Source organism: Mandrillus leucophaeus, unplaced genomic scaffold (genome assembly GCF_000951045.1).
Source record: "Mandrillus leucophaeus isolate KB7577 unplaced genomic scaffold, Mleu.le_1.0 Scaffold640, whole genome shotgun sequence".
NCBI lineage: Eukaryota > Metazoa > Chordata > Mammalia > Primates > Cercopithecidae > Mandrillus > Mandrillus leucophaeus.
The window spans coordinates 137,374-164,105 of record NW_012106920.1 but is presented as its reverse complement, the minus strand read 5'-3'; the positions used below and the strand labels follow the sequence as shown (position 1 = coordinate 164,105).

The 26,732-nt window shown below is 34.2% G+C and overlaps 1 protein-coding gene across 1 annotated transcript in view; it reads left to right on the top strand.

Moving 5' to 3' along the window:
• Window positions 1-26,732, top strand: part of FSIP2 (fibrous sheath interacting protein 2) — a 96,206-nt gene that overhangs the window by 30,095 nt on the left and 39,379 nt on the right. The window contains 3 exon segments of the mRNA XM_012000866.1: window positions 14,393-14,450; window positions 17,946-17,982; window positions 20,294-26,729. Coding sequence (XP_011856256.1) covers window positions 14,393-14,450; window positions 17,946-17,982; window positions 20,294-26,729 — 6,531 coding nt within the window.

The following is a 26,732-nucleotide window of genomic DNA, read 5'->3' as shown; positions in this document are numbered from 1 at the left end:
TAAGTCTGTTCATGTATTTTGCTCATTATTTTTAATATGTATTATTTTACTATTGAGTTGTTTCAGTTTTTTATATACTTGGGATAACAATGCCTTATCAGATATGTGGTTTACAGATATTTTATACAATTCTGTAGGTTGCTTTCTCACTCTGTTGATTGTTTTACAGCAATGCAAAAACTTTTACATTTGATGCAATCTCGTTTTTCTATTTTTGCTTTTATTGCATATGCTTTTAGTGCCATATCCAAACATTTATTGCCTAGATCAACATCAAGAAGATTTGTATGTTTTCTCTTATAGTTTTATGCCTTAAGGCCTTACATTTATATCTTTAATTCATTTTTTGTTGTTTTTTGTATATGATGTGAGGTAAGGGTCCAATTTAATTCTTCTGCCTGTGAACATACCGTTTTCTCAACAATATTTATTGAAAAAAGTTATCTTTCCCTATTGTTTCTTTTTTATGTTATTTTTAATTGGCATACAGTTGTTTTCTATGTTTATGTTGTTTTATTTTATTTTTAATGGGCAAATAGTTATTTTCTTTATTAAGAAAATCTTTTATTTTAGGCTGAGTGGTACATGTGCAGGTTTGTTTTACAGATAAACTTATGTCATGAGGGTTGGTTGTACAGATCATTTCATCACCCTGGTACTAAGCCTAGTACTAGTACTCAATCATTATTTTTTTCTGATCCTCTCCCTCCTCCCCCCTCTACCACAGTGTGGCCTCAGTGTCCTTGTTCCCCTCTTTGTGTCCATGTGTTCTCATCATTTAGTTTCCACTTATAAGTGATAACACGTGGATTTTGTTTTCTGTTCCTGTGTTAGTTTCCTAAGGAAAATGACCTCCAGCTCCATCCATGTTCCTGCAAAAGACATGATCTAATTCTTTTCTGTGGCTGCATAGTATTCCATGGTGTATATGTGCCATATTTTAAAAAATCTAGTCTACCATTAATGAACACTTAGGCTGATTCCATGCCTTTGCTATTGTGAGTAATGTGCTGCAATGAACATACACATGCATGTGTCTTTGTGATAGAATGGTGTATGTTCCTTTGGATATATAGCCAGTAATGGGATTGCAGGGTCAAATAGTAGTTTTGTTTTTAGCTCTTTGATGAATCATCACACTACTTTCCACAGTGATTGAATTAATTTACAATCCCATCAACAATGTATAAATGTTCCCTTTTCTCTGCAACCTTGCCAGCATCTGTTATTTTTTCTTTTTAATACTAACCATCCTGACTGGTGCAAGATGGTATCTCATTGTGATTTTGATTTGCATTTATCTAATGATCAGTGATATTGAGCTTTTAAAATATGCTGCTGACTGCATGTTTATCTTCTTTTGAAAAGTGTCTGTTCATATCCTTTGCCCTCTTTTTAATGGGATCGGTTTTTTTTCTTGTAAATTTGTTTAAGTTACTTACAAATGCTGAATATTAGACTCTTGCCACATGCATAGTTTGCAAATATTTTTTCCCATTTTGTAGGTTGTTTGTTTACTGTGCTACTAGTTCCTTTTGCTGTGCAGAAGCTCTTTAGTTTCAGTAGACCCCATTTGTCAATTTTTGCCTTTGTTGCAATTGGTTTTGGCATCTTCCTCATGAAACCTTCGCCAGTTCCTGTGTCCAGAATGGTATTGCCTCCATTGTCTTCCATGGTTTTAATAAATCGGGTTTTACATTTCAGTCTTTAATCCATCTTGTGCTGATTTCTGTATAGGAGGGGCCCAGTTTCGATCTGCATACGGCTAGCCAGTTATTCCAGAACCATTTATTGAATAGGGAATCCTTTCCCCATTGCTTGTTTTTGTCAGCTTTGTTGAAGATCAGATGGTTGCAGGCCTATGTATCTATTTTTGTACCAATACCATGCTGATTTGGTTACTGTAGACCTGTAGTATAATTTGAAGTCAGGTAGCTTGATGCCTCCTGCTTTGTTCTTTTTGTTTAGGATTGCCTTGGCTATTCAGGCTCTCTCTCTTTTTTTTTTTTTTTTTTTTTTTGGTTCCATATAAATTTTAAAATAATGTTTTCTTGTTCTGTGAAGAATGCCATTGGTAGTTTGATAGGAATGGCACTGAATCTGTAAATTGCTTTGGGCAGCGTGGTCATTTTGACAATATTAATTCTTCCTATCTATGAGCATAGTATCTTTTTCTATTTGTTTGTATCATCTCTGGTTTCTTTGAGCAGTGTTTTGTAATTCTCAGTGAAGAGATCTTGCACCTCCCTGGTTAGTGGTATTTCTTCAGTATCCTCATTCATTTTGTGGCTGTTGTGAATGACATTGCATTCCTGACTTGACTTCTGACAGGCTATACATGCATGGTACCAGCATTGCTTCTGCTGAGGGCCTCAGGAAGCTTCCACTCATGGCTGAAGGTGAAGGGGAAGCAGGCTTACCACATGGTGAGAAAGCAGCAGTGGGTGGGTGCCACGCTTTTAATCTGAACTCAGAGTGAGAACTCACTGTTTATTATGAAGTGGGCACAAAGTCATTTATGGGGAATCCATTCCCATGACCAAAACACCTCCCATCAGGCCCCACCTCCAATATCAGGGATTATACTTCAACATGAAATATTGAGGGGACAAAACATCCAAACCATATCATTGTGCCACTGGCCACCAAATCTCATGTATGTTTTATATTGCAAAATACAATCATCCCTTCCCAATAGTCCCCCCAAATCTTAACTTATTCCAGCATTAATTCAATAAAAAGTCCAAGGTCCAAAATTTAATTTGAGACTTAAGGTATGTTGCCTTCACTTATGAGCTTGTGAGTTCAAAAACATGTTATTACTCCCAAGATACTACGGTGGTACAGGCATTGGGTAGACATTTCCATTCCAAGATGGAGAAAACAGCCAAAATAAAGGGGCGACGTGCCCCATGCGAATCTAAAACCTAGCAGTGTCAACATTAAATCTCAAAGCTCCAAAATAATGTCCCTTGATTCCATCTCTCTCATCCTAGGCACACTAAAAAAAGGGGGTGGGGTCCCAAGGCATTAGTCATCCCCACTACTGTGGCTTTTCAGGGTGGAGCCCCCATGGCTTCTGTCACTGATTTGAGTCTAATGCCTGCTGCTTTTCCATGCTGAGGTGTCAAGCTGTTGGTGGCTGTACCATGCTGAGATCTGGAGCACAGTGGTCCTAGTCCCACAGTTCCACTAGGTAGTGCCCAGTGAGGACTCAGTGTGAGTGCTTCAATCCCACATTTCCCATTGGCACTGCCCTACTAGAGTCTCTCTGCAGGGGCTTCAGTCCTGCAGCAGGTTTCTGCCTGGGCACCCTGCCTTTCTCATACATACTCTGAAATCTATGTGGAGCGGCCAAGCCTCCTTCAGTCTTGTATTCTGTAAGCCTGCAGACTAAACAGCACATAGAACCTGGCAAGGCTTATGCCTTGCAATGTCCACAGTGACATCCCAAACTGTACTTGGGGCCTTTGAGCTGAGGCTGGAGCTGGAGTGGCCAGGATGTGAGCAGCAGCGTCTTGAGGCTGAGCAGAAGAGCAGGTTCCTGGGTCTGGCTTCTAAAACCATTCTTTCCTCCTAGGTCTCTGGGCCTGTGATGGGAGGGTCTTTCCCAAAGATTTCTGAAATGGCTTCAAGGGCTTTTTTCCATTGTCTTGGTTGTTAACACTTGGCCCCCTTTTAGTCATGCTAATCTGTCTAGTAAGTGATTGGTCCACAACCTGCTTGTATTTCTGTCTTGAAAACACCCTTTCCTTTTCTATCACAAAGACAGTTTGTGAATTTTACAAATTTTTACACTTTGCTTCTTTTTTAAATATAAGTTCCACCTTTAACTCATTTCTTTGCCCCAATATCTGATTATAGGTTGTTAGAAGTAGCCACATCATTTCTTGAATGCTTTGTTGCTTAGAAATTTGTTCTGCCAAATACTCTAAGACATCACTCTTTAAGTTCAACCTTCCATAAATGCCCAGGGCATGGACACAATGCAGTCAAGCTCTTTGCTAAGGCATTGCTTCTAATGAGAGCTTCAGAAAGCTTCCACTCATGGCAGAAGGTGAAGTGGGGGAGCAGGCATATCATTTGGTAAGAAAGCAGAACTCTTTTAAACAGCCAGTTCTCATGTGAACTCAGCACAAGAACTCATTCATTACTGCTGTAAGGAGGGCACCGAGTCATTCATGAGGGATCTGCACCCATGATCCAAACACTTCTTACCAGGCCTCACCTTCAACACTGGGGGATTACATTTCAAACTGATATTTGAAGGGATAAAACATCCAAACCATATCAGTGAGTTTGTACTTTTGTGTGTTTTCATAATGGTGACTATCACTTGAGTTTCGAATTTTTTTGAGCTTATCTTTTATCCCCTCCCTTCCCCTCCACTTCCCTCCTCTCCTCTCCTCTCCTCTTCTCTTTTTCTTTTCCTTTCTTTTCTTTTCTTTTTGTTTTTTTCCTTTTCTTTTTCAGATCCAGCTCTGTCACCCAGGCTAGAGTGCAGTGGCATGACCTCAGCTCACTGTAATCTCCACATCCTTAACTCAAGCCATCTTCCCACCTCAGCTTCCCAAAAAGCTGAGACTACAGACACATGCCAACACACCAGCGAGTTTTTGTATTTTTTTGGTATACAGATTGGGTTTTGTCATGTTGCCCAGGCTGTTCTCAAACTCCTGGGCTCAAAGCAATCCATCTGCCTCAACCTCCCAAAGTGCTGGGATTACAAGCATGATCCAACATGCCAGGCCCAAAGCATTTCTTATAGGACCAGTTTAGTGGTGATGAATTCCCTCGGTATTTGCTTGTTTGGGAAAAACTTTATTTCTCCTTAATTTGTGAAGCTTAATCTTGTTAAATATAGAATTTTTGGCCTGTAGAATTTCTATATTTCTATATTATATATATGTACACACTATATATATATATATATATGTATGTATGTATGTATGCATTTTCTTTCAAAACTTTGAATATTTTATATCATTCTTTTCTGGCCTGTAAGGTTTCTGCTGAGAAATCTGCTGTTATTCTAATGAGATTTTCTTTGTAAGTGACTAGATGCTTTTCTCTAGCTGATTTTATAATTTATTCTTTCACTTTGACTGTAGTCTGGGACCCCAATTTTAACATATATTAGATCACCTGATACTTTCCTGCAGGTTACTGAGGCTCTCTTAACTACTTATAAATCTTTTAAAAATACACATGCTTCAGTTTGTATAATTTCTAATGCTATGTCTTTGAGATTATTTTATTTGTCTGTAGTGTCAAACCACACCAGTAAGTTTTTAATCTCAGAAAATGAGTTATTTTACAAGTTCTGTTGGCCCTTTTTATATCTTAACATCTCTCCCCCTCATTAAATGTTTCTAAGGTCTATCCTGTTAATTCTGTCATCTCTACTATTTCTCAATCTATTTCTGTTGACTAATATTTTTCCTAGTTATGTCTCTTCTTTTCTTGTTTCTGTCCATGGCTGACATATTTTATTGCATACCAGACAGTTTTATTGCTATGCTATTGTCAAGTTTTGTCTGCTTTCAAAAATTGGAGAATTTTGTTTTAACAGGTTTATGTATGATTGTGATTTTTTAAGGCTTATATTTAAATGTTGTTATGGGACGTATAATGTCAATTTTACTTTATGGATCCTTCAGTTCTCCTAAATGGAGATTAATTTTCTGGAGTCTCTATAAGATGTGCTAGACATTCTCCAAGTCCCTCCTCTCTTACTAGTCAGTTAGGAAATATTTTCCAGTGTTGTGTGAAATTGAGACTTATTCTTTTCACACCTCCACAGTAATATTTTTTTGTACAAGAAGTTGTCGTTTGCCTGGGTATCATACTAGATTGTGCAACTTAATGTAGAGCTAAAATCTCAACAGGGTGCCATTTTAGAAGCATGGACTTCTTCCTGTATATAATGCCATATTTTCCTGGTACTATTCTCCATAGTTTGTAGCTGTCTTAGCTTTTTTAAATCTCTGTATAATTTCTAACTCCTCAAATTAGTTAAGCCACCATAGTATGTTATTGCTTGGAAAGTGTCTTTAGTTAATAATATGTGGTAATTTCAACTTCACTTTATCTTTATCCCTTTGTGCAGAGAGTACATTATTGTGATTCCTGTTCTCCATATGTAAAAAGATTATTCATATAGTCTAATTTTCTGATTGATTATGGTAAGAAGGCTGGTCAAGTGTCAGTTATTCTATTATGACTGCAAACCATCAAGCAGGATTTTTAACTACTGAAGGAGCTATTATATATGTATTTTTTAACTACATGGTTCAAATTTTTCTGCAATTGTCTCATTTAAGATGTTTTTATTTATAAGTAGGCTTGATCTCTTCTTTATCATTCTTTTTCCTGTTTGAAAATAAAGTTGTACTAATTTTGTAAAGAGAAAGAGAAAGTTTCCACCATTTTATTCCCCAGAATGTTCAATGTAACATTTAATAATCTGTTCTTTAAAGTTTATGTAAAATGTAGCAGTTAATATTTGCATCCTATTAACTGTTTCTCCTTTGCATTTTTATGGTGATTACCCTTTCAAGTTTGCCATCTTTCCTTAGTCAATTTTGTTAGATTGTATTTTGCTAGGAAATTATGAATTAGACTCATTGGCCTAGAGATGCATGTAGTTATTATTTCAATAATTCTAATTTCTCCTAATTTTGTATTTACATTATCTAACACTAACTAGTCTTTTCTTTCTTATTTCCCTTATTAGCAGTTTCAGAAGCAGCTTTCTTCTTCCTTAGCATTTTCAGTTCAGATTTTTAATTCACTATTTGCTTGGGTTTCTTTTTTTTAAATTTTAATGTCTATTTTAGTCCTTTTAAATTATGTTCTCATTCTTTTAACATTTCTTTGAATGAATACACTCTTGAAAAGATTGCACAAATTTGGGTATTTGAAAGGACTCACAAGACTATATTGAGCATACCAACATAAACTATATAGCAAAAGATATTGTGTGACTAGAGAAAGAGAGGACAAGCAAGCATTAAGGGCCCAAGAATCATACAGGCACAACCGCCTCAGAACCTTTATTCACACATGGACACATTTCATTTGTGGATCTATATGAAAAAAAAAAAAAATTGTTTTCTGGAAAGCTCTCAATGTAGTAATTCTTAGTAGGGTGTCTTTATGCCCCTCTGGTTACATAGCCAAGCCATGTTGTGTATTTGATTAATCTGAGTGAAAACCATTAGTAAACAAAGGTTACTCTGAAGTTCTCCAGGGACGTTTGGGATCTTAAATTTCAAATCATAAATTGCATGGTCCTAGCTTGTGCAAAAATGAAAAATCAGTTATCTAAACTTCCCCAGAGTTAAGGATAGAACACTCCCAGACCATCTGTTAACTCTATCTTCCAAAATTGTGTTTTTTTTTTTTTTTTTCGTGGAGCCTCATTCTCTCACCCAGGCTGGAGTACAGTGGTGCAATCTCGGCTCGCTGCAACCTCTGCCTCCTGGGTTCAAGAGATTCTCCTGCCTCAGCCTCCCAAGTAGCTGGGATTACAGGTGTGTGCCACCATACTCCACTAATTTTTGTATTTTTAGTAGAGATGGAGTTTCTCCATGTTGGCCAGGCTAGTGTCGAATTCCTGACCTCAGGTGATCCACCCACCTCTGCCTCCTAAAGTGTTGGGATTGCAGGCATGAGCCACCTCGCCTGGCCGGGTTTTTGTTTTATTTAAAAATTACATTGTGCCGGGTGCAGTGGTTCATGCCTGTAAACCCAGCACTCTGGGAGGCTGAGACGGGTTCATTGCTTGAGCTCAGCAGTTTGAAACCAGCCTGGGCAAAATGGTGGTACCCTGTCTCTACCAAAAATACAAAAACTTAGCCAGGCATATTGGCACACATCTGTGATCCCAGCTACTTGGAAAGCTGAGGTGGGATAATGACTTGACCTGGGAGGCAGAGGTTGCAGTGAGCCACGATCATGCCAGGGCACTGCAGCCTGGGTGACAGAGTGAGACACAATCTCAAAAATTAAATAAAATAAGAAAAAATAGAAATTATATAATAATAATAGCTTTCATACTCTATATTTTACTATGAATGTACAACTCAACACTGTACATTTTGATGTCAGTTGTCCTGCTTTTCATTGGTTTATATGTAATTTTTAACTTTCCCTCTTAGAATCCCTTTCAGTGTAACAGTTACCTGGGTGAATATGGCTTTCATTTCTAATTTTGATAACATTCTTATTATTTATTTTTAATTCATTTGAATTGATATCAAAAAATTAAATCTCTGTTGACATTGCTAATTTTGATAACATTTCTATTATTTCTTTTTAATTTATTTGAATTCGTATCAAAAAACATAGGCTTTAAATCTCTTTTCATTGATGTTAAATTTTCTTTATAGCTAAATATGTGATATGATATATGACATTTTTAAGTGTTTTATGAATATACAAAATACATCTATTTTCTATCTGAGGGATGCAAGATTTTTATTATTATTGTTGTTGTTGTTATTATTATTATTATTATTATTATTTTGAGACAGAGTCTCACTCTGTTGCCCAGGCTGGAGTGCAGTGGTGCAATCTCGGCTCACCGCAACCTCCGCCTCCCGGGTTCAAGTGACTCCCCTGCCTCAGCCACCTGAGTAGTTGGGATTACATGTACCCACCACCATACCCAACTAATTTTTGTATTTTTAGTAGAGACCAGGTTTCGCTATGTTGGTCAGGCTGATCTTGGACTCCTCACCTCAGGTGATCTGCTCACCTCAGCCTCCCAAAGTGCTGTGATTACAGGCGTGAGCCACCGCGCCTGGCCGGGATGCAAGATTCTAATCCACATGTTGGCCAGGCATATGGTCTCTGTTGCAGCTACTCACTCTATCCTAAGGAAATCAGCCAGAGATAATACATAATGAATAGGCGTGGCTATAAATTTTCCATCAGTTTTGCTTCCGAGGATGACCATAACCTCCTCCCTGAAAATAACAAGAGTGCTGTAAAGTACAGCTGGAGGAGGTTAGGGGTAGAGAGACCCTCTTTTATTTCTCAGCAGAGGGCTTAATATTTACTAATATATTAATCCTGTCCCCATAACACAGAAATAACTGTGTTTTTTAAAAAAATCAAATGATATCTTCTGCAAATAATAAAATTTAGTTACTTCGTTTGCAATTCTTATAATTGTAGTTTTCTTTGCACTCTTCCCTTTCCTAAGACCTGAAGTGCAATGATTAATAAAGTGGTAAAAGTGGGCTCCTTGTCTTCTTTCTTAGTAAAAAAAAAATGTTTAAATAATTTCTCATTAAGTATGATATGTACTGTGATCTTTTGGTAGATAATAATGTTAGGCTAAGAAAGTATCTTTCTACTTCTAATACGCAAAACTTTAGTGGTGAATTTTGACTTTTTAAAATATATTTTATGTGTCTGTTAAGGCTATCATATTTTATTTTTAAAACAGCCACACACCCTTGATTAAATCAGTTTTATCTATCATGTGTTTTTCTTCTTATACATGTGTAGATTAAATTTACTAGTAATTTGTTTAGGATTTTAGCATCTAGGTTCTTGAGAGAGGTTGGGTTGTAATTTTCCTTTCTCATAGTATCCTGATATGGTTTTCATGTCAAGATTATACTAGCTCCATGAGTTAATTATGTTGGCTGCTTTTACTGTTTTATAAACATTTAAAAAGTTGAAATTATATATTCTTTGAATGTTTAGTAGAAGTCACTGTTAAAATAAATAACCTAGTCTTTGTTCTAAATTATGAATTCAATTACTTTAGTGATTCAAAATTATTTTTCTTCTTTTTGAGTGTTTTCAGCAAGTAACTTTTTTTGTAAATTTATTTAATTCATATACATTTTCAGATATACTTGCATAAAGTTATAATATATCGTATTTATTTAGATGAGATTATTGAAAGGCAGTATGGCATAGTCACTAAGAGAATGTACTCAGATAGATAGGTTTAATCCACACTCCAGTACTTAAAATGCATGTTAGTTTGGCCAAGTTATTTAATGTCTCTGTTCTTTAGATTTGCCAACTATAAAATAAATATAATAGTAGTAATACATACGATTGTTATGGGAATTCAATGAGTTTATATTTTAAACTTTTTAGAACAGTATGTGAAACTTAGTTGGTGATATGTAACTATGAAAATATAAAATGTATCAAAAAACTTGCCTTATAATACTTCATTTTTTTCTAAATCATGTTTAATATTCAATTTTGTTTATTAGTTTGTACTCATGAGTTAGTTATTAAATTTTGTACTCCTGGGTTAGTTACTCTAAATTTACTTTATTTTTGTTGGTGGTCATTTATAATTTAATTGCATTGTAGACTGAAAGTATGATCTTCATGATACCAACCATAAAGAGGAATCTAGAGCATACTTTCTGGCTTAGCAAACATGATTAATATTTAATAGGTTCTGTGTGGTTGAAAACAATGAATATTGTTCAATTTGGGATGTAATGTTCTAAATATGTCCATTCAATCAAGATAGTGAATTGTGTATTTCAAATATGTAGCTTATTATATATTCAAATACACATATATACTTATTTTTTACTCCTTGTTCTAAAAATTATTGAAAATAATGAGAGTGGGTTTGAAAACTCGTTAATGTAGCTCTGACCATTTTAAAAATATTTTTGATCTAGTGATTAGACATATCCAAATTTTAGAATCATCATATCTTCCAGGTGAATTGAATATTCCTATCATCATGCAGTGACCTTTACCATAAGTTATGTTTTTTGGCTTAAATTAAATGTGTCTATTATTAATATAGAGACATCAACTTCTAATCTTAGTATCTTTATTTGTTTAGATGCCTCTTGTAGACAGTCTACAGCTGGATTTTGCTTTATTTTTAATGTCTTAGCATTTCTGAATTTTAACTGAACCCAATCAATTTGTATTTATGTAAATTACAAATCTTTGGAAGTTTTTTACTGCCTTATTTGTGGTTTCTCTTTGTTCTACTTTTTAATATATTTTTATTTATTCTTTATTGCATTCTCTTAGAGTGCTAAATTTAGTTTTTAATCTAGGTTTTTTTTTTTTTCTGTTTTACAAATTGTATAACATATGTATGTTTCTTTTGGCAATTACCCTAACATTTTGTTTAAATTTTTATGGATACATAAAAGTCAGACATATTTCTGGGGTACATAAGTATTTTGATATAAGCATACAATATATAGTGATAAGTCTGGTTAATTGGGAGATCTGTCACTCAAACATTTGTTATTTTTTTGTGTTGAACACTGTAAATTTACTCTTCTAGTTCTGTTGAAGTATATTTAAAATAAAAGTTAAAGTTGGATAATTTACTTCTAATCATCACTTTGTATCATACTTATTATTGTCCAATAGTTTAAATTTTGACATTTTAAAGGTTTTATCAGTCAAATTACTTTCTTATTACTGTTTTATACAGATTTTATTTATATTTGCCCACCTGTTTACCAGCTTATTTTGTTCTCCACTCATTCCTTCTTGCATTTAATACTTCTTGGGATTATTGCCATTTGTCCTAAAGTACTGCATTCTTTAGAAAGGTCTTTAGTGAACGTATTTTGGGAGTAAATTCTCAGATTTTATTTGATAAAATTGTCTTTATCCTTGTATTAGAATATCATATGTCCAATGATATGAGTAAGTTTCAGGGGATGGTTTTTTTTTTCTTAGCACTTTAAATATAACAGATATTTAGGCTGAGGCACAAGAATAACTTGAACCTGGGAGGCAGAGGTTGCCATATATTCTGCACTTTTATATTTGCCACCAGAATAGAAGAATACTGGCTATCAAAAAAAAAAAAAAAAAAAAAAAAAAAAAAAAAAAAAAAAAAATTGTTTTGTGTAATTCTTTTACTTTTTATTCTGTATAATTATTCCTTTGTAAGTGATTCTTCTGTCCCCCACCTCGGGCTGTTTTTAAGATGTTTTCTTTGTTTTTTCTTTAGTATTATTATTAGGAGCAGTTCTGTACAAGTTTCAGCCATTTTCTCTATCTATATTGCCTCTCTTCATTTTCATTACTATCTTCTTCTGAGTATTAGACTACCTTCTTGTCTCATGTACTTTAACAACTGTATTTTCCATTTCTCTCACTGCATTTCTGTTAATTTCTTCAAATATGTTCTCCAGTTCACTAATTCTCTCTTTATTTAGTTTTTCTATATAATTTATTATTTCATAAATTAATTGCTTTGTAAAATTGATTGAACTATGGTATATTATATATATATAATACAATTTCTAAATAGTTATTTTTAAATTTGGCTGGACTTCTTATAGGCTGTTTTTCTATTCTTACCCTTTCAAATCCCTTCTTTATATATTTAAACATATAAAGTCCTCTTATTTTATATTTTATATCTGCTAATTCAAATATTTGAAATCTTTGGGGTCTAATTTTAATATATTGTTTTTGTTTCTGTTAAAAGCCATGATTTCTTGTTTTTCTTTTTTTATATTTCTGTGGGGAGTGGGAGGTTGTTATTGACAGAAATTTATTATTGGGGATTCAATAATATTTGGATAGACTATAATTCTCTAAAAGAAATTTACGTATGCTGCTGCCAGTTATCTGTAAGAGCTGTGAACACTGATTCATCTTAAATTAAATTCTCACATGGAGTTTTAGGGACAATACAGTTTCTGTGGATTTGAAACTCAAGGTCATAGAAAACATAATCTGTGATTATGAATTCTTAGCAAATGCTTTTATCTTCTCCTCCTCCTTCTCCACCCACAGCCAAAAGCCAAGACGTAATTTGTCTGCTTCCTCTGTGGCATGACTTTTTTTTTTTTTTTTTTTTTTTTTTTGTAGATGACTAATTGAAGACGTAGCTCATTGGGATCCTAAACAGATGACCTCCCCACTTACAGTGGTTGGACTTAAGATTTTTCAACTTTAGGATTGTGTAAAAGCTATAAACATTCAATAGACACTGTATTTTAAGTACCTATACAACCATTCTGTTTTTTACTTTCAGTATAGCATTCAATAAATTATATAAGATATTCAACACTTTATTATAAAGTAGGCTTTGTGTTAGCTGATTTTGCCCAACTGTAAGCTAATGTTAGTGTTCGGACCAAATTTAAAGTAGGCTAAGCAAAGCTATTATGTTCAGCAGGTTAGGTCTACTAAATGCATTTCCAACTTATTTTCAACTTATGATGGGTTTATTGTGATATCAACCCCATTGTTAAGTCAAGGAGCATCTGTATATTTTTAGGAGCTCTTAGTTTTAATTCCCCATCTTTTGGGGGGACCAATGTCATGTTTTAAATGCTCTGACCAGACACTAAATTTCCAGATGTGGCCACTGTCCCTAGGGCAGGTATCAGCTTCAGCATTTGTTTACCTCTATAGATTGGTGTTCTCCCATTTGTTTTACCTTCAGAAAGTTCTCCTATCTCTCTGAAAGTTTAGCTATTTTCAACAGTATGGCTTTAATGCTCTATACTGAATTCTAGGCAAAATTAAAGATACTTATTTAGCATAGTGTGGGAAACCACAGAAGAGATTTTTTGTATTAAAAACAGTGTTGTCTTCACATTTAATTTTTGGATATGGGCTCTGCCTCTCAGGTTCACACCATTCTCCTGCCTCAGCCTTCCCAGCAGCCGGGACTACAGGCGCACGCCGCCATGCTCTGCTAATTTTTTTTGTATTTTTAGTAGAGACGGGGTTTCACCATGTTGGCCAGGATGGTCTTGATCTCCTGACCTCATGATCCGCCCTCCTGGGCCTCCCAAAGTGCTGGGATTGTCAGTTCCTTTCTTTCTAAAATTGATCACACACCAAAACATGTTAAGTACTGAGGATATATGTGGGAAGTCATAATCAGGTGTACACAAGAGTAAACATAATTACTGTGTAGGCATGATGAGTTTTATAATATAAACATGTTTAGAGTGTTTTGAGAGCACTGGGAAGGGTATTTGTTCAGGTAGGTATCAAGGAAGGCTGTCAGGAGTTAACATAAGCTGAATGAGCCCTAAAAGATGAGAAGTTAAAATACAGCACAGGGTGTTTTAGACAAAAGAAACTACAAAACCACAGTCCACAGAGGCATGAGAAACATGATATATTTAGGGAACTGCAAAATATTCTGTCTCTGGACCATAGCTTAAGTATGAAAGACTAGTCAGAGAAGACACTGAAGAGGTAGATAAGGACATCAGATCTTACAATACAGGTCCTTGCTAAGGACTTTGGACTTCACTGTGGAGAGTCCCTGAAAGCCTGTAAACAAGGCAGTGATAACAGAGAATAAATGGTCCTGCTACTGGAGGATTACCATTTAGCAAATTGCTGAGGATGGACACAAACTATGTAATTTTATTTTTCTGATAAATAGGACCTCAGGCTCATGCTACAGACCCGGGTATATTTTCTTCTCCTGTTTGCACAAATAGGTAAGTACCTAAGGAATTATATGTAATCATAAATAATTTTAATAATTATATAAGAGTGCTGCTCATAAGCAAATTATTCCATGGAATCCTCCATTTTTATAGTTCTACTTGGATTTAGTGAAACTTAGTCTTTTGCAGACTTTCAATACTAAGCTTAAGTTGTAGACAAAGTGAATCATTGTCCTTTCCTTTCTCCTTCTCCTTACCTATAATCCACCTATAGTCAGGACCTCCATGCCATTTTCCAGTGTATCCACATCATAGCCTTCTTTTGGTAGCTTCTCATGATCTGGCTTTATTTGTTTCCTTTTCTCTTCTTTGAAACAGCTACCATCTCTTATGCTTTTTGAGATTACTGGCTGTCTAAGACTGGTAAAATAGTTCATAGTACAAATGACTTAATCAGTTATTCCCGCACCCCAAAGGCTATTTTGCAGTTTAATTAAAAAAAAAAAAAAATCTCTAGTAGTGGAAATTATGGCACTTACAAGAGATAGTTGTTAAGCCCAGGGACTTTTCATTCTTCAAACCTTAGTGACCACCTATTTTGTTGATGTTTATATCTGTTTTCCTCAACTCAAGAAAAGAGAGAGAGGAAAACACGAATCTAAGTAATGGCAGTGAGCTTTGTATTATTTTACACCCAATGCCATCATCTTTTTAAAAAGTCAACAAACCAAATGAAGTCTAGGATAAACTTTACAAACCCCAAATTCCTATGAAGATGATTGAGTAAAATAAGTGGTGCGTGACGGCAAATGGTATTGACATGTTCAGACAAGGTTTCCTGAAATAATAATTTTTATTTTAAGACTGATAAATATCAGTTTGTTTGACTTATTGAGTATTCATATGATACATAATACTGTAAAAGATGCAGAAGGAAGGAAACTGACTTGTCTAGTTCAAAGCAATAAAACTTGATGACCATGTGTAGACCATATGTAAAATAACATTGTTTATTTTATTTATTGGATACAAACATTTTTATTTATTGGAAATATAAATACCTACCTCTTTAAAGAAAAGGTTAGAAGAGGCTCATAATATAGTTGTAATAACTGCAATTTTTATCTTCTCCTATCCAAGAATGTAGAACTACAAAAATCACTTGAATCTTTCATAGCAAGCATTTTGTGTATTCTTTCATTAAAAATCCTACCTTAGTGAAAAATAAAGAACTCTATACCTTACCTGGAGCTTCTTCACCACTGCCCCAAGAGCATACACACAGATCCAAATAAAGAGCAAAGACACATATGTCACATTCCTCTTGTTCAGGTTTAACTCCAGGTTTTATAGGAGTTTGCTGTGGAAGCCTCACATCTATTCTATTTCTTTTCTCACTTATTGCTTAGTTTTCTTGTCCCTGATCATTTGTTTAATGTTAAAAAAGATTTATAAAATAGAGATGAAAATTCAGTACCAAGGGAATGAAAATAAATATGACTGCAGTGGGAGTAAAGTTGCAGTAATTAATCATTGCACTTAGGTGATAAGTAACTTTGTATTACAGGGAAGGTATAAGGAGTAACAGAATGAAGAAGGCATAAATCTATTACCCTGAAGACTGTGGTTAAAACTTGTAGTTTCTTTATTGTGTAATAATCTGATGGTTTTTAGTGGGGGTGTAATGGTCAAATTAGCATACACAATGAATAACTTTGACACCATTATATAGGAAAAATTGAAAGAAAGAAACTCAGAACCAGTTCCCAAAAGCTATCTGTGGCCTGCAAAGACTTCATTTGGGATGAGAGAGAAGTAGGCACCGATCCAAAAGACTTTAAATAGGAATTTATTTATCAAACATTTATTGAGAACCTACTATGTTCAAACTATAATGCTAGATTTTGGGCAGATACCAAAATAAAACTATGTTGCTGTGATTTCAGGGTATTATTTTTCAAGGATATTACGAAGCTGGAGAGAGGGGATGAAAATAAGACAAGTTAAAACACCAAAACTCAATGCCAATACCTAGATTCACTGTTTTTCCTAAATAAGTGCTCTCTGGAATGCTGCAAGCCTTTGATAATTTTCTAGAGCCCCAGAAACTATAATTCTCATCATTGTTCTTTTGTCAGTTTACTTGTTACTTTTTTGGAGGAATGAATTTCTGAAGATACCCTGCCATTTCTGCTGATGCCATGCTTTATCTGGTTAATAAAATTGTTTTCTAATAGTCATCAATGAAGCTTTTTCAGTTTCCTGACTAATTTTACCTGTAGGCCTTTGCACTTTGTTTGGTTCTGTGTGTATGCTTTTGGAGCAGAAAGTCTGTTGGGAAGTGCTGTCAATGAATACATAGAACTCCTTGAGTTATGTTTCGTGCCAATGATATAACATGAAGAAAACAGAAAAGTGAATCTGAATGCATTGGGTTGCAGAATATCTAAGAGAAAAACCTGTGGAAACTTGGGTTGACCTAAGAAACCAGATCCTAGAAAAACAAATTAGGACAAATGATAACAGTGTCACTGACATCAGCTTTCATGATCCTAATTGCATACTGCCAAAAGGTACTAGTCTAAGGATAGACTGTTGTCATGAAGCCCATTTTATGAACTGAACCCAGTGAAGTTTGTTTTTTTTTTTTTCTGCCAAAATATAGGATATAGTTTTCAGTCTGGCTGTTTCTCAAAATTGAATTATATCCCTTGGGGGAAATGTAAATTTGATCATGTGGAGTACAGGTCTGGAAAGGAGTGCCAATTTTCTTAAGAAAGTAGAAAGAAGAAAAGAAACAGTTCAAATCAGCAAAAAAATAAGAAAATAAATCAGACTTCAGATGTAGATCTTGTTTTAATAAATATTTATTTTCTATTATTTTTATGATTGAGCTATTTTTTTTTTGTAATTCAGAAAACTATGTTTTTATTTCATTAGTGTGTGATGGTAAATCTAATAACACATGATAGAATATTGTCATACACAGAAAAGGAATGCATCTAAATCGGTATTAAATATAGCTAGAAACTTATTATTTTAACCCATAGTTACTGAATAATCATTCACATATTTTCTTCCTACTGTGGAATATGGGGAGGGGACAGTGGAACTGTGGCATTTGAACGAACAAATAAAGGATTTTCAGAAAGTTCTGGTCAGATGCCTTGCTACTCCATCAGGCCTTTTAGCAGTCACAAGGGACTCATCTGCCCCCTTCCTGCAAATCCTATATCCATTTTCAGAGAAACACAATGTAGGCATGGCTAAGGTGTGTTAGAAATATAAGGATCAGAGAGGGACACTGTTTATGCAGCAGCCATACTCCTGTTCCCCTGGGTAATAAAGCACATTTCCAAAACTAGAGGCCAGTCTAAGAAGGAAGTGAAATAGGGGGGTTGGAAAAAAATACTGTGTTCTTCATTTTGAATTTCTATAGAAAAACTCTTAGAAACAACAAAATGATTCTATAATTAGAAATTTTGGGAAAAGTTTTATAAATTTTTGACTCTGTGTAATAACTAAATGATCAACCTTTCTTTACAGGCAACAAAACATCCTGAAAAATTGCTTGCAAGAAAAAGTATGTATCATAAAATCCATTGATAAAGCAACATATTAGTCATAGTTTCTGAGGCATCATAATAGAAAATATTTTGTTAACTAATAAGAATCATCCATTGATATTTGTTAGGCTTCCTTTTTGCCCTTTTTTTCTTCTTTGAAGTTTACTTTCAGTTCATTCTTATACTTTTCTGTGGTCCAAAATTGTTATCAAAAGATAATACTGACCCTTCAAGACAAGGTCTCATGGGTATAGAATGGTGAGATATTAATGGACCTAACCATCATAGGAAGAGAATCAAATACCACAAGCCTATTATATCATGGTAAGCCATTAATCAATAAGGCCTTTCAGATCTTGCTGGAGAACTCAGTAGTAGGTGAGTTGAGATGCTTGGATCTGTCTTCAGCAGTTTTGTGAAAAGGGACCTGGTCACCTGTGAGCTGAGACTTGGAACAGGCAAAGATAAGATAGTGTGTTTTTATGAGGCCTAACTCTGGATCTAGACTGAACGGTCAGGAAAGAGAAAGGATTTGAGGAACAACACATACTCTGACACACTATTTAACATGGAAACTTGCTCAGTTCACAGAATATGCAGCAAATACAAAAGCTTTGACCCAAGGGAATTTTTTTCAGTTTAATGTTGTAACAGAAAGCAATTAAAAACTAGGATTCTATCTATCATATTTCACTACAAAGAAAAAGTTAGAAATATATCCCTCTTTTGTATATTGAGGTTGGAATCTCTTTGCCACAACTAACTTAAGAGTAATAATGTAGGTTATTATTTATCATCTCTAGTATTAAGAAAAATGATGTATATTGAATTCTTAGTTTATAATTGGTATGTGTTGTAGTTGATTTAGAATAATTATCTTCTCTATAAACATTTAGGTATTGTTCTTAAATATTTGATTTAGAGTAAATTTATTTAAGACACGTATTTTACAACATAGACTGTCATCTCAAAATATGTGTTTAATACCACTAACCCATTGTTCATACAATAAGTTAAAAATATGTTTGTGTATTTGGGGATTACAGCTGAATAAAATGGCCTTTCCTGGGGTGCTCCTCAAATGCTTTCAAGTGAGTCAGAAGAGAGTGTGCTGCATATATGTTAACTTTTCTTTGAATGTTTCTCAGAAATATGGATAATTTCAGACTAATTTAGGCAATATTTTGGGTGTGAGAAGCCTAGTTACAGGAATCATATTTACGCTGAGACCTACATATCAGTCTTCTAAGCTTTTCTGCCAATTACTTGTGTTTACAAGCTGTATGTTTTAAGAGTTTTAACAATTTAAAAAGAGTACTACTTTATTATATGTAAGATGAGTTTTGTAAGCACAAAATATATTTGCAGTTACTTAGTAGAGGTTTATAGAATTCTACAGATGCATTTATTTCTACCCATGGTACAGTTCAAATCTATGACAGCAACACTGGTCACTAAGGAAATGGTTATTCAAATCTGGTTCTTGGTTCCAGCTCAAACAAATTAATAATCTAACTTTCTTAACCTTGTTCAGCCCTCCCTACTCTTTGATTCATGAATCTAGTTTGGCTTTTATTTTCTCTCTAAATTAATTTGTTACCTTACTTTAGTATCTGTTCTTAGCTTTCCTATCTAGGAAAATTTGTATTTATACTTTTTTGTTGGATACAAAGCCCATCAATCTATATAAAGCATTAGCTTTTATTTTTGCCTATCAAATAATTCTTAACAATTAACTTTAGTCATTCCTATATTTATAGACCACAGGCTCACCCTTTCAGCAGGGACTGGGAGAGAAAATGGTTTATGTTCCTTCCCCAAATCTCAGCTAGACAGATGTTTCTGAAAACATCCAAATATTTTTGTTTTGAGAAATCATCCAAATGATCTGTTTTGAGAAATATTTTGTTACAAATATTTAATGTATCTTTAAAAATTAGCTGGATCACAAACATCACATATTTTCTTTCCAAAATATTTGCATGTTGTGTGCCTAGACAGCAATTTAGTGATATTTTTCACAAAAAAAAATCATTTATCCTTATAATAAATGCCAGGGGAAAAAGAAACTTCAGAGAGATGGTGAATAAAATAAATCTTACTCAAAAAAGTACTTCACGGTAGTGCAGAATAAACCAACTAGAAATTCATCTTAAATTCTAAATTTCTAAACTGATATTTCTTTACTATTTTCTTTCATAAACCATAATGGTATTCCACCAATACATTGATATAAAAATTAAATGTTACCTTCTATCTCCAAAACGTGTTGTTAAAACGTAAGTTGTTACATGACTTTATTTTCATCTCTGCTTACCTCCTTTCCAGGTAACTTCTGAAGAACTGAATATTATAATTCAGAATATAATGACCTGGGTTGTGGCTACAGTGACCAGTATATTGTACCCAGCCATCACAAAGTATGAAGAAAGATTGCAAAATAATACATACCCAGTATCTGATGATTCCATCCTCTCTTCAGATAGTTCAAGTTTCTGTAGTACATGCAGTGAAGACTTTACATATAGAAGCTACACATCTGCAACAACGAAAACATTTCAGGCAGAACCCTGTGCATTTGTAGTTGACATGTCAGTAAGGAGACCAACCACGCCTATAAAACCTCCTCATGCACATGTGGAAAAAACAGTTGTGGGGAAAACATATCACGTAAAAGGACAATCTATAACCTCTAAACTTAAATATAATAAAACCAACTTGCTATATTCATACCCTAAGCTCAGAAGTTGTAAATCAGATAGTCACCTTTTAGCATCATTTGAAACAGGCACAAAAAAATCTAAGGATGCTACCACTGAAACAGATAGCTTAGGAAGTTCATCGCATTGTGATAAAACAGCAAAAGCCATGGATGAAATGAAGAATTTAAAAAATGTTTTTGTTAACTTTAAATGTTACTTGAAAAGGGAAACTGAAGTGATTTTAGAAAGCATTTTGCGAGAAATAATGTCTGATTTAACCCAGGCCATTCCCTCTCTCTCTTCTGTTACTGCTGAAGTTTTTGTTGAACAATGTGAATGTGTAAAAGAAGTCTTGCTTTCCAATGTTGGTATTTCCTCAGTTGCTTCTGAGATTGTGGAAAATATGCTTGAGAAGTTAGAGTCTGCAGTTGAGAAAAAATGTGTTGAGATGTTTTCACAAGATTTGTCAGTTGACATTAAACCAAGTTTAGCAGCCAGTGATGAACTTCTCACATCATCTAATGGAAAACCTTTGAAAAACTCAAAGCTTCATACTTTGGACCCAATGTGTGATATTGCAGAGGACATGGTGCATGCCATTTTAGAAAAACTAACGACTCTTGTATCTTCTAAGCAAAATGAATTTCTTCATCTTAAAGACACAACTAAACTTTCCTGCCAGCAACATAAGACAGACTCAATATGTATGTTCCTTCAAAGAGCTGCCAAAAATAAATCTAGTCTTGAATCTGATGAAGCTAGTTTAATTGTCAATGAAGAAGTACAAAATTTAATATCAAATATTTTTTCCCAGTCCTCTTTGGTTGGTTATATAGAGGAAGCAATCAGTGCTATACTAGGTTATATACAAACTGAACTAAATAATGAGAGAATTATTGCATCTGAAGAAACAGTAGTATTCCTTCAGCTACTTGATGACATCCTTGTTCAGCTCCATCAGGAACCAGTAAATGAAAGTTTTCAAAAAAGTAAGCAACGGCAACCCAGAATAAGTAGTCCTTCTGACACCAAAGAAAAGTACAGACTCACTGGCACTAGACTGTCAAATAGTCCTAGGTCTGGAAGACGATTTCCACCTATAAATGTTCCAGGCATGGTTCTTTATTCTGATGATGAAAATGAGGAAATAGAAAACATTGTAAAAAATGTGCTTGATTCAACTTTCAAAGACAAAAAAGTAAAATCACAAGAAGAGATACCTAATCATTGGTTTACAAAGGGAAACACTTGTTTTGAATACAAAAGAAATATCAAACCACCTACAAAGCCTGTTTCTAGAAACAAAGCTGCATTTCATGATTGGGAATTAAAGACTGAGCCACCATCTACTAATCATGAAGATATTTTAAAGAAAAACCTTTGTTTGAATAAAGACATTTCAACTTTCAGCCAAGATCAAAAGCATCAAATACAACAGGCTTCAGAAAACATAGTCACAAGTATTTTAAAAGAAATGCTCGAGGACATATCTTCTGTTCCTTTTGGTCACTTAGATAGCAAAACTAGCAATGAAGCTTCAGTTCTTGTTTCAGAAAAGCCTCAAGGACTGTCACATCAAGAATGGATAGACCAGATGTTTTCTGTTTCAGAAATCAGTACAGTGGCTCAAGAAATAACAGATTCTGTGTTAAACGTACTTCATAAGGCATCAAACTACATTTCCAATACCACTAAAAGTTTCATTTCATCATCAGTTCATCAGACTTCCTTACATAATTCTGACACTGAACACGTAGTCAAAGAAGCACCAAATAAATGCCCATTAAAGACATGGTTTGACAGTGAAAAGAAAATGAAATATTTATCTTTATTTGATATTGATCCTGAAAAGCCTTCCTGGTTAAAATCTGGAAAAAGTGAACCTAAACCTGTAGATGACATTAATGATAAGATCATTCGTACAATTTTTAAAAGATTGAAGTCATTTATTTACCCAAAATTGCATATGGGCTTCAAATCTTCATTACAATCTCAACTTAGTAAGTATACAGCTAAAATAGTAAACATTGTTTTATGTGCTATCCAGAATGAACTGGAACTTCACAAGGAAAACCTAAATCTTAGGGAGATTGACCATACAAACTCCCTTACAGATAAAGGATTTTTTGCTAGTACCGATAAAAAATTAGAATCTCTTGTCACGAGTATTGATGATAACATTTTGGCAAGTCCATTATTAACCTGTATTTATGATATATTATCAAGTGAAAATGCACATCAAAGAAGCATTTCATTCTCTTCTCGTAAGCCAAAGTCTGCAACTGACAGTGTTGATATACAAAGCATTTTGCCACATAGGCAGGATAAAAAATCTTTTCACAAATATTTGGCTACTCCTTGTACTCTCCACAGTGTCAATGATGGAAAACATATTAAAGAGAATGCAAAATTGCAAGTGTTAGAAAGAATTGGGGAAACACTACATGAAATGTTAAGGAAGCTCCTGGGGACCCATCTTCATTCTCAGCCATCTTGTAGTCAACAAAGCAGAGATATGACAAATACGAATCAGAAAATGGTTGCTGCATTGCAGTCTAATATTCAGTTAATTTCTAAAGCCATTTTGGATTATATCCTTGCAAAATTATGTGGTATTGACATGGATACCAGTTTTGCAAATTGTGGATTAAAAGCTGTCTCAGAGTCTCTTGACATTGACAACCCATCATTTGCTTCAATTATTGAGAAAATGGCCAAATCCACCAAAATAATCTCCAGCATAGTTCCCAGAAGGGTTCAGGAGGACGATAAAGAAGGGACTAAAAACGAGGCAAAGCCTGTTGCTCCTGTGTCTTCCGAAACACCAAGCACAAAAGAAATGCATCCAAATAAACTGAAAGCTGTAGCTTCAGATATTCTTAATATGGTTTTTGCTAAACTGGAAGGGTTTGCCAATGGACATTTAGAAATTTTGGGTGCTATTAATGATGGAGATAAGAAAAGCAATATGATGGACTGGGAATGTGAAAGCACCAATATTTCCAGAGACACACATGAAGTATCATTTCTGTCTGCTTTATATATGCATGCAAAGAAGGTATCAAGTGCTATTTTGAAGGCTATTCAAACAGAATTAAATGTGACCTCATCAGATTTGAAGACTAATGAAAAAAACCCACCACCTGAGACTCAAACTCTTAAGGATGTAGTCAATTTAATTTTAGATGCAGTATCTTCTGATATGTTTAATGAAACAGAATCTGAAGGGGGAGGCATTGAAAGTTATCGATACAGGCCAACATATGGAAAACTTCCTGGAGGAGCTGAATCAAACTCATTTCTAGATGATGATACACATACAGATAAAAAAATTATTGATGAGAGATCACCACAAAGAGAAGAAATGAGAACACATTCTCTTAAACAATGGGCTCTAGAAAAAACCTTAAACAAAATTGAAGTCAAACTCAAAGAACCACATATATCTCCAATTGCTCCCATTATAAGAAATATTTTGAATGAAATTTTTCAAAGTACTTTAATCAATCAATTAAATGTCCTTTCTCTCTCCCACTCTAATTTTAATGGCATGCCTCACAATGTTGATGAGACAACTCCCCAAACATCTGTTCAATTTATGGATAAAATGATGGATCCTTTACTGTCTGAAGCAGATATAACCATAGTAACAGATAATATTGTTAGGACGGTATTTCACAAACTTTATTCAGCTGCCATTACAGAAAGAAATATAAGGGAAAATAGGTATAAAACTATCACTTTTTCAGCAAATGTTTCTCTTCATGAACACACCTATGAAGGAAAGTCCTCTGTCACTGTGTTGGATGAAAATCCATGTACTTTTCAGTCTAGATTCAGTGTTGCTGACAAAGAAGCAAAGGTAAATCTAGCTGAAGATATTGTACAGGCAATATTAACAAATTTAGAAACTTTTGCTACTTCCAAAGTAAAATCTCTCTTTCATTCCAAAGTCAACTTTACAATTCCAGTGGCTTTACCTATTCAGCAAGATCACAGTACATTGAGCAAAGCATTATCAGCCAAAGATTCATATTCTGACGAGCAATTTTCCTGTTTCTCAGTAGATCATACTAAGTCAGGAAAGACCAACTTGTGCCAACTGTCTTTTTCTAAATTAAATACTTATGCACTACAAGTGGCTAGAAAAAATTTGCAAGGAATCAAACATGAATTAGATAAAGAAAGGGAAAATCCTTTTTTAACTCATGACATTGGGATTTCTGAAAGTATTGCAAGTCAAATTGTTAACGCATTGTTAGACATTATATCACGTAAAGGCAAATGTGACAAAAACAGTGCTGACAAAGAGATTGATTTAGATAAGGAAAAAGGTGTAATTGAAAAGCTGCTCAGTAAGACCGAATATCAAAAAGTACTTCAACTTCAAATACAAGATACCATTGAAGGTATCCTATGTGATATTTATGAAAAAACCCTGTATCAGAATAATCTCTCATTTGCCGCACCCACTCTGAAATGTAGCATAGCTGATAAACATTCAGAAGAAAATTCTGAAATGTTCATGGAGGGTGCAAATAAGATTATCCCTAAGCTTTCAGTTCCTAAATCAGATGTCATTTTGATATCTAATGATATAGTGAATATTGTTCTTCATAATCTCAGTTCTGCTGTCACACTTGTCATAAATGCAAAGAATCCTACTTCTGCAAGATTGCCCCTGACATTCTGTGATATGCTTCCAAAAACAGACTGTCAACAGCCTCTTAAGGGGTCAAAAACTGAAAGGAAAACAGAGTGTTTTTCATATTCAAAAAATCAGAAATCAGCTTATGCTGATAATAATCAGATAACTGTAGTAGAGAAAGAAGACACCCAGGAATCTGCCACTGACTCATGTGAGGAAAATGCTAACTTCATTACTAAAACTATTCTTAATCGTTTAGAATCTTTTGCCACAGAAAGAATAGATTCATTAATTACCCTTGCTTTCCAACATAAAGAAAAGTCATTTGTTATCCCAGAATTGGAAAATTGTAAACAAAATGACCGCATCCTTTATGATTCAAGCCAAATGGAATCAGATGTAAATGTCCTGAAAATATCAGCAACTGAAACCATTCTCAGCCAAGAGCTTACAGATTTCACTTTTGTCAGTCACAGAAAAAAACTTGGATCCACAATTCACCTATCACAAGCTAGCCTTAAGACATATGCTGACATCATTGCCAGTGCCATTTTGAAGCTTATTAAAAATGACTTAGATGTAGAAATCCAAAAGATATATCCATATCAAAACAATATTTTGTTCCAAGAAAACATCATTGTGAGTGAAATTGTTGAGGGTATGTTAAAGATGTTAGATGATAAAAGATCTGTAAAGGAAATTGGTTTTAATTCAAAAGAGAATTCTAACTTTTCACAATTAACTTTATCAAATGAAATATTGTTGGGGTACAAAGAGAAGGAAAGAAGTACCAATCAATCTCTATTTACAAAGTATCCATTAGAACAAAACAAAATGATATTGGAAAACAAAAGGCAGATAATTGTTTTGGAAGAAATATTTATGAGAAATGGAGAACCAAAAAACAAAGAAAAAGGTGAACTGCTCAGTGCAGTGGAAGAACTTTTGAATAAGTTGTATCAAAGAGTAATGGAAGTCATAGGCCATTTGCCTCCCCTTAATGAAACTTCCAACTTTATATCTAATTCTAAAATTAAAACATCAGACACAACACAGAAAAACAGTTTTCTATCACATATTAACAGTGTAGCAAATGACATAGTTGAAAGTGTTTTGGGGAAAATGTACTTGGTAGTTGTGACATCATTATATGAAAATAATAAAAGTAGGAGAGAAGTTGAAACGTCTGACCACAATGATTCCTTACCAATGAAACCATTAAGGTTTAGAGAAACTAAACAAGCAGGAAAAATAAGTAATTCCCCTAGATATGTGATACCACAGGCTTATTCTTATGTAGACAGTCAAAATATCTCTGTGATGGAAAACACCTTTTTGCCATATTTACCATTGCAAGTGAAGAAAGACTTAATTCAAATGGTTCTCAATAAGATCACAAATTTTGTCTCACTTCATC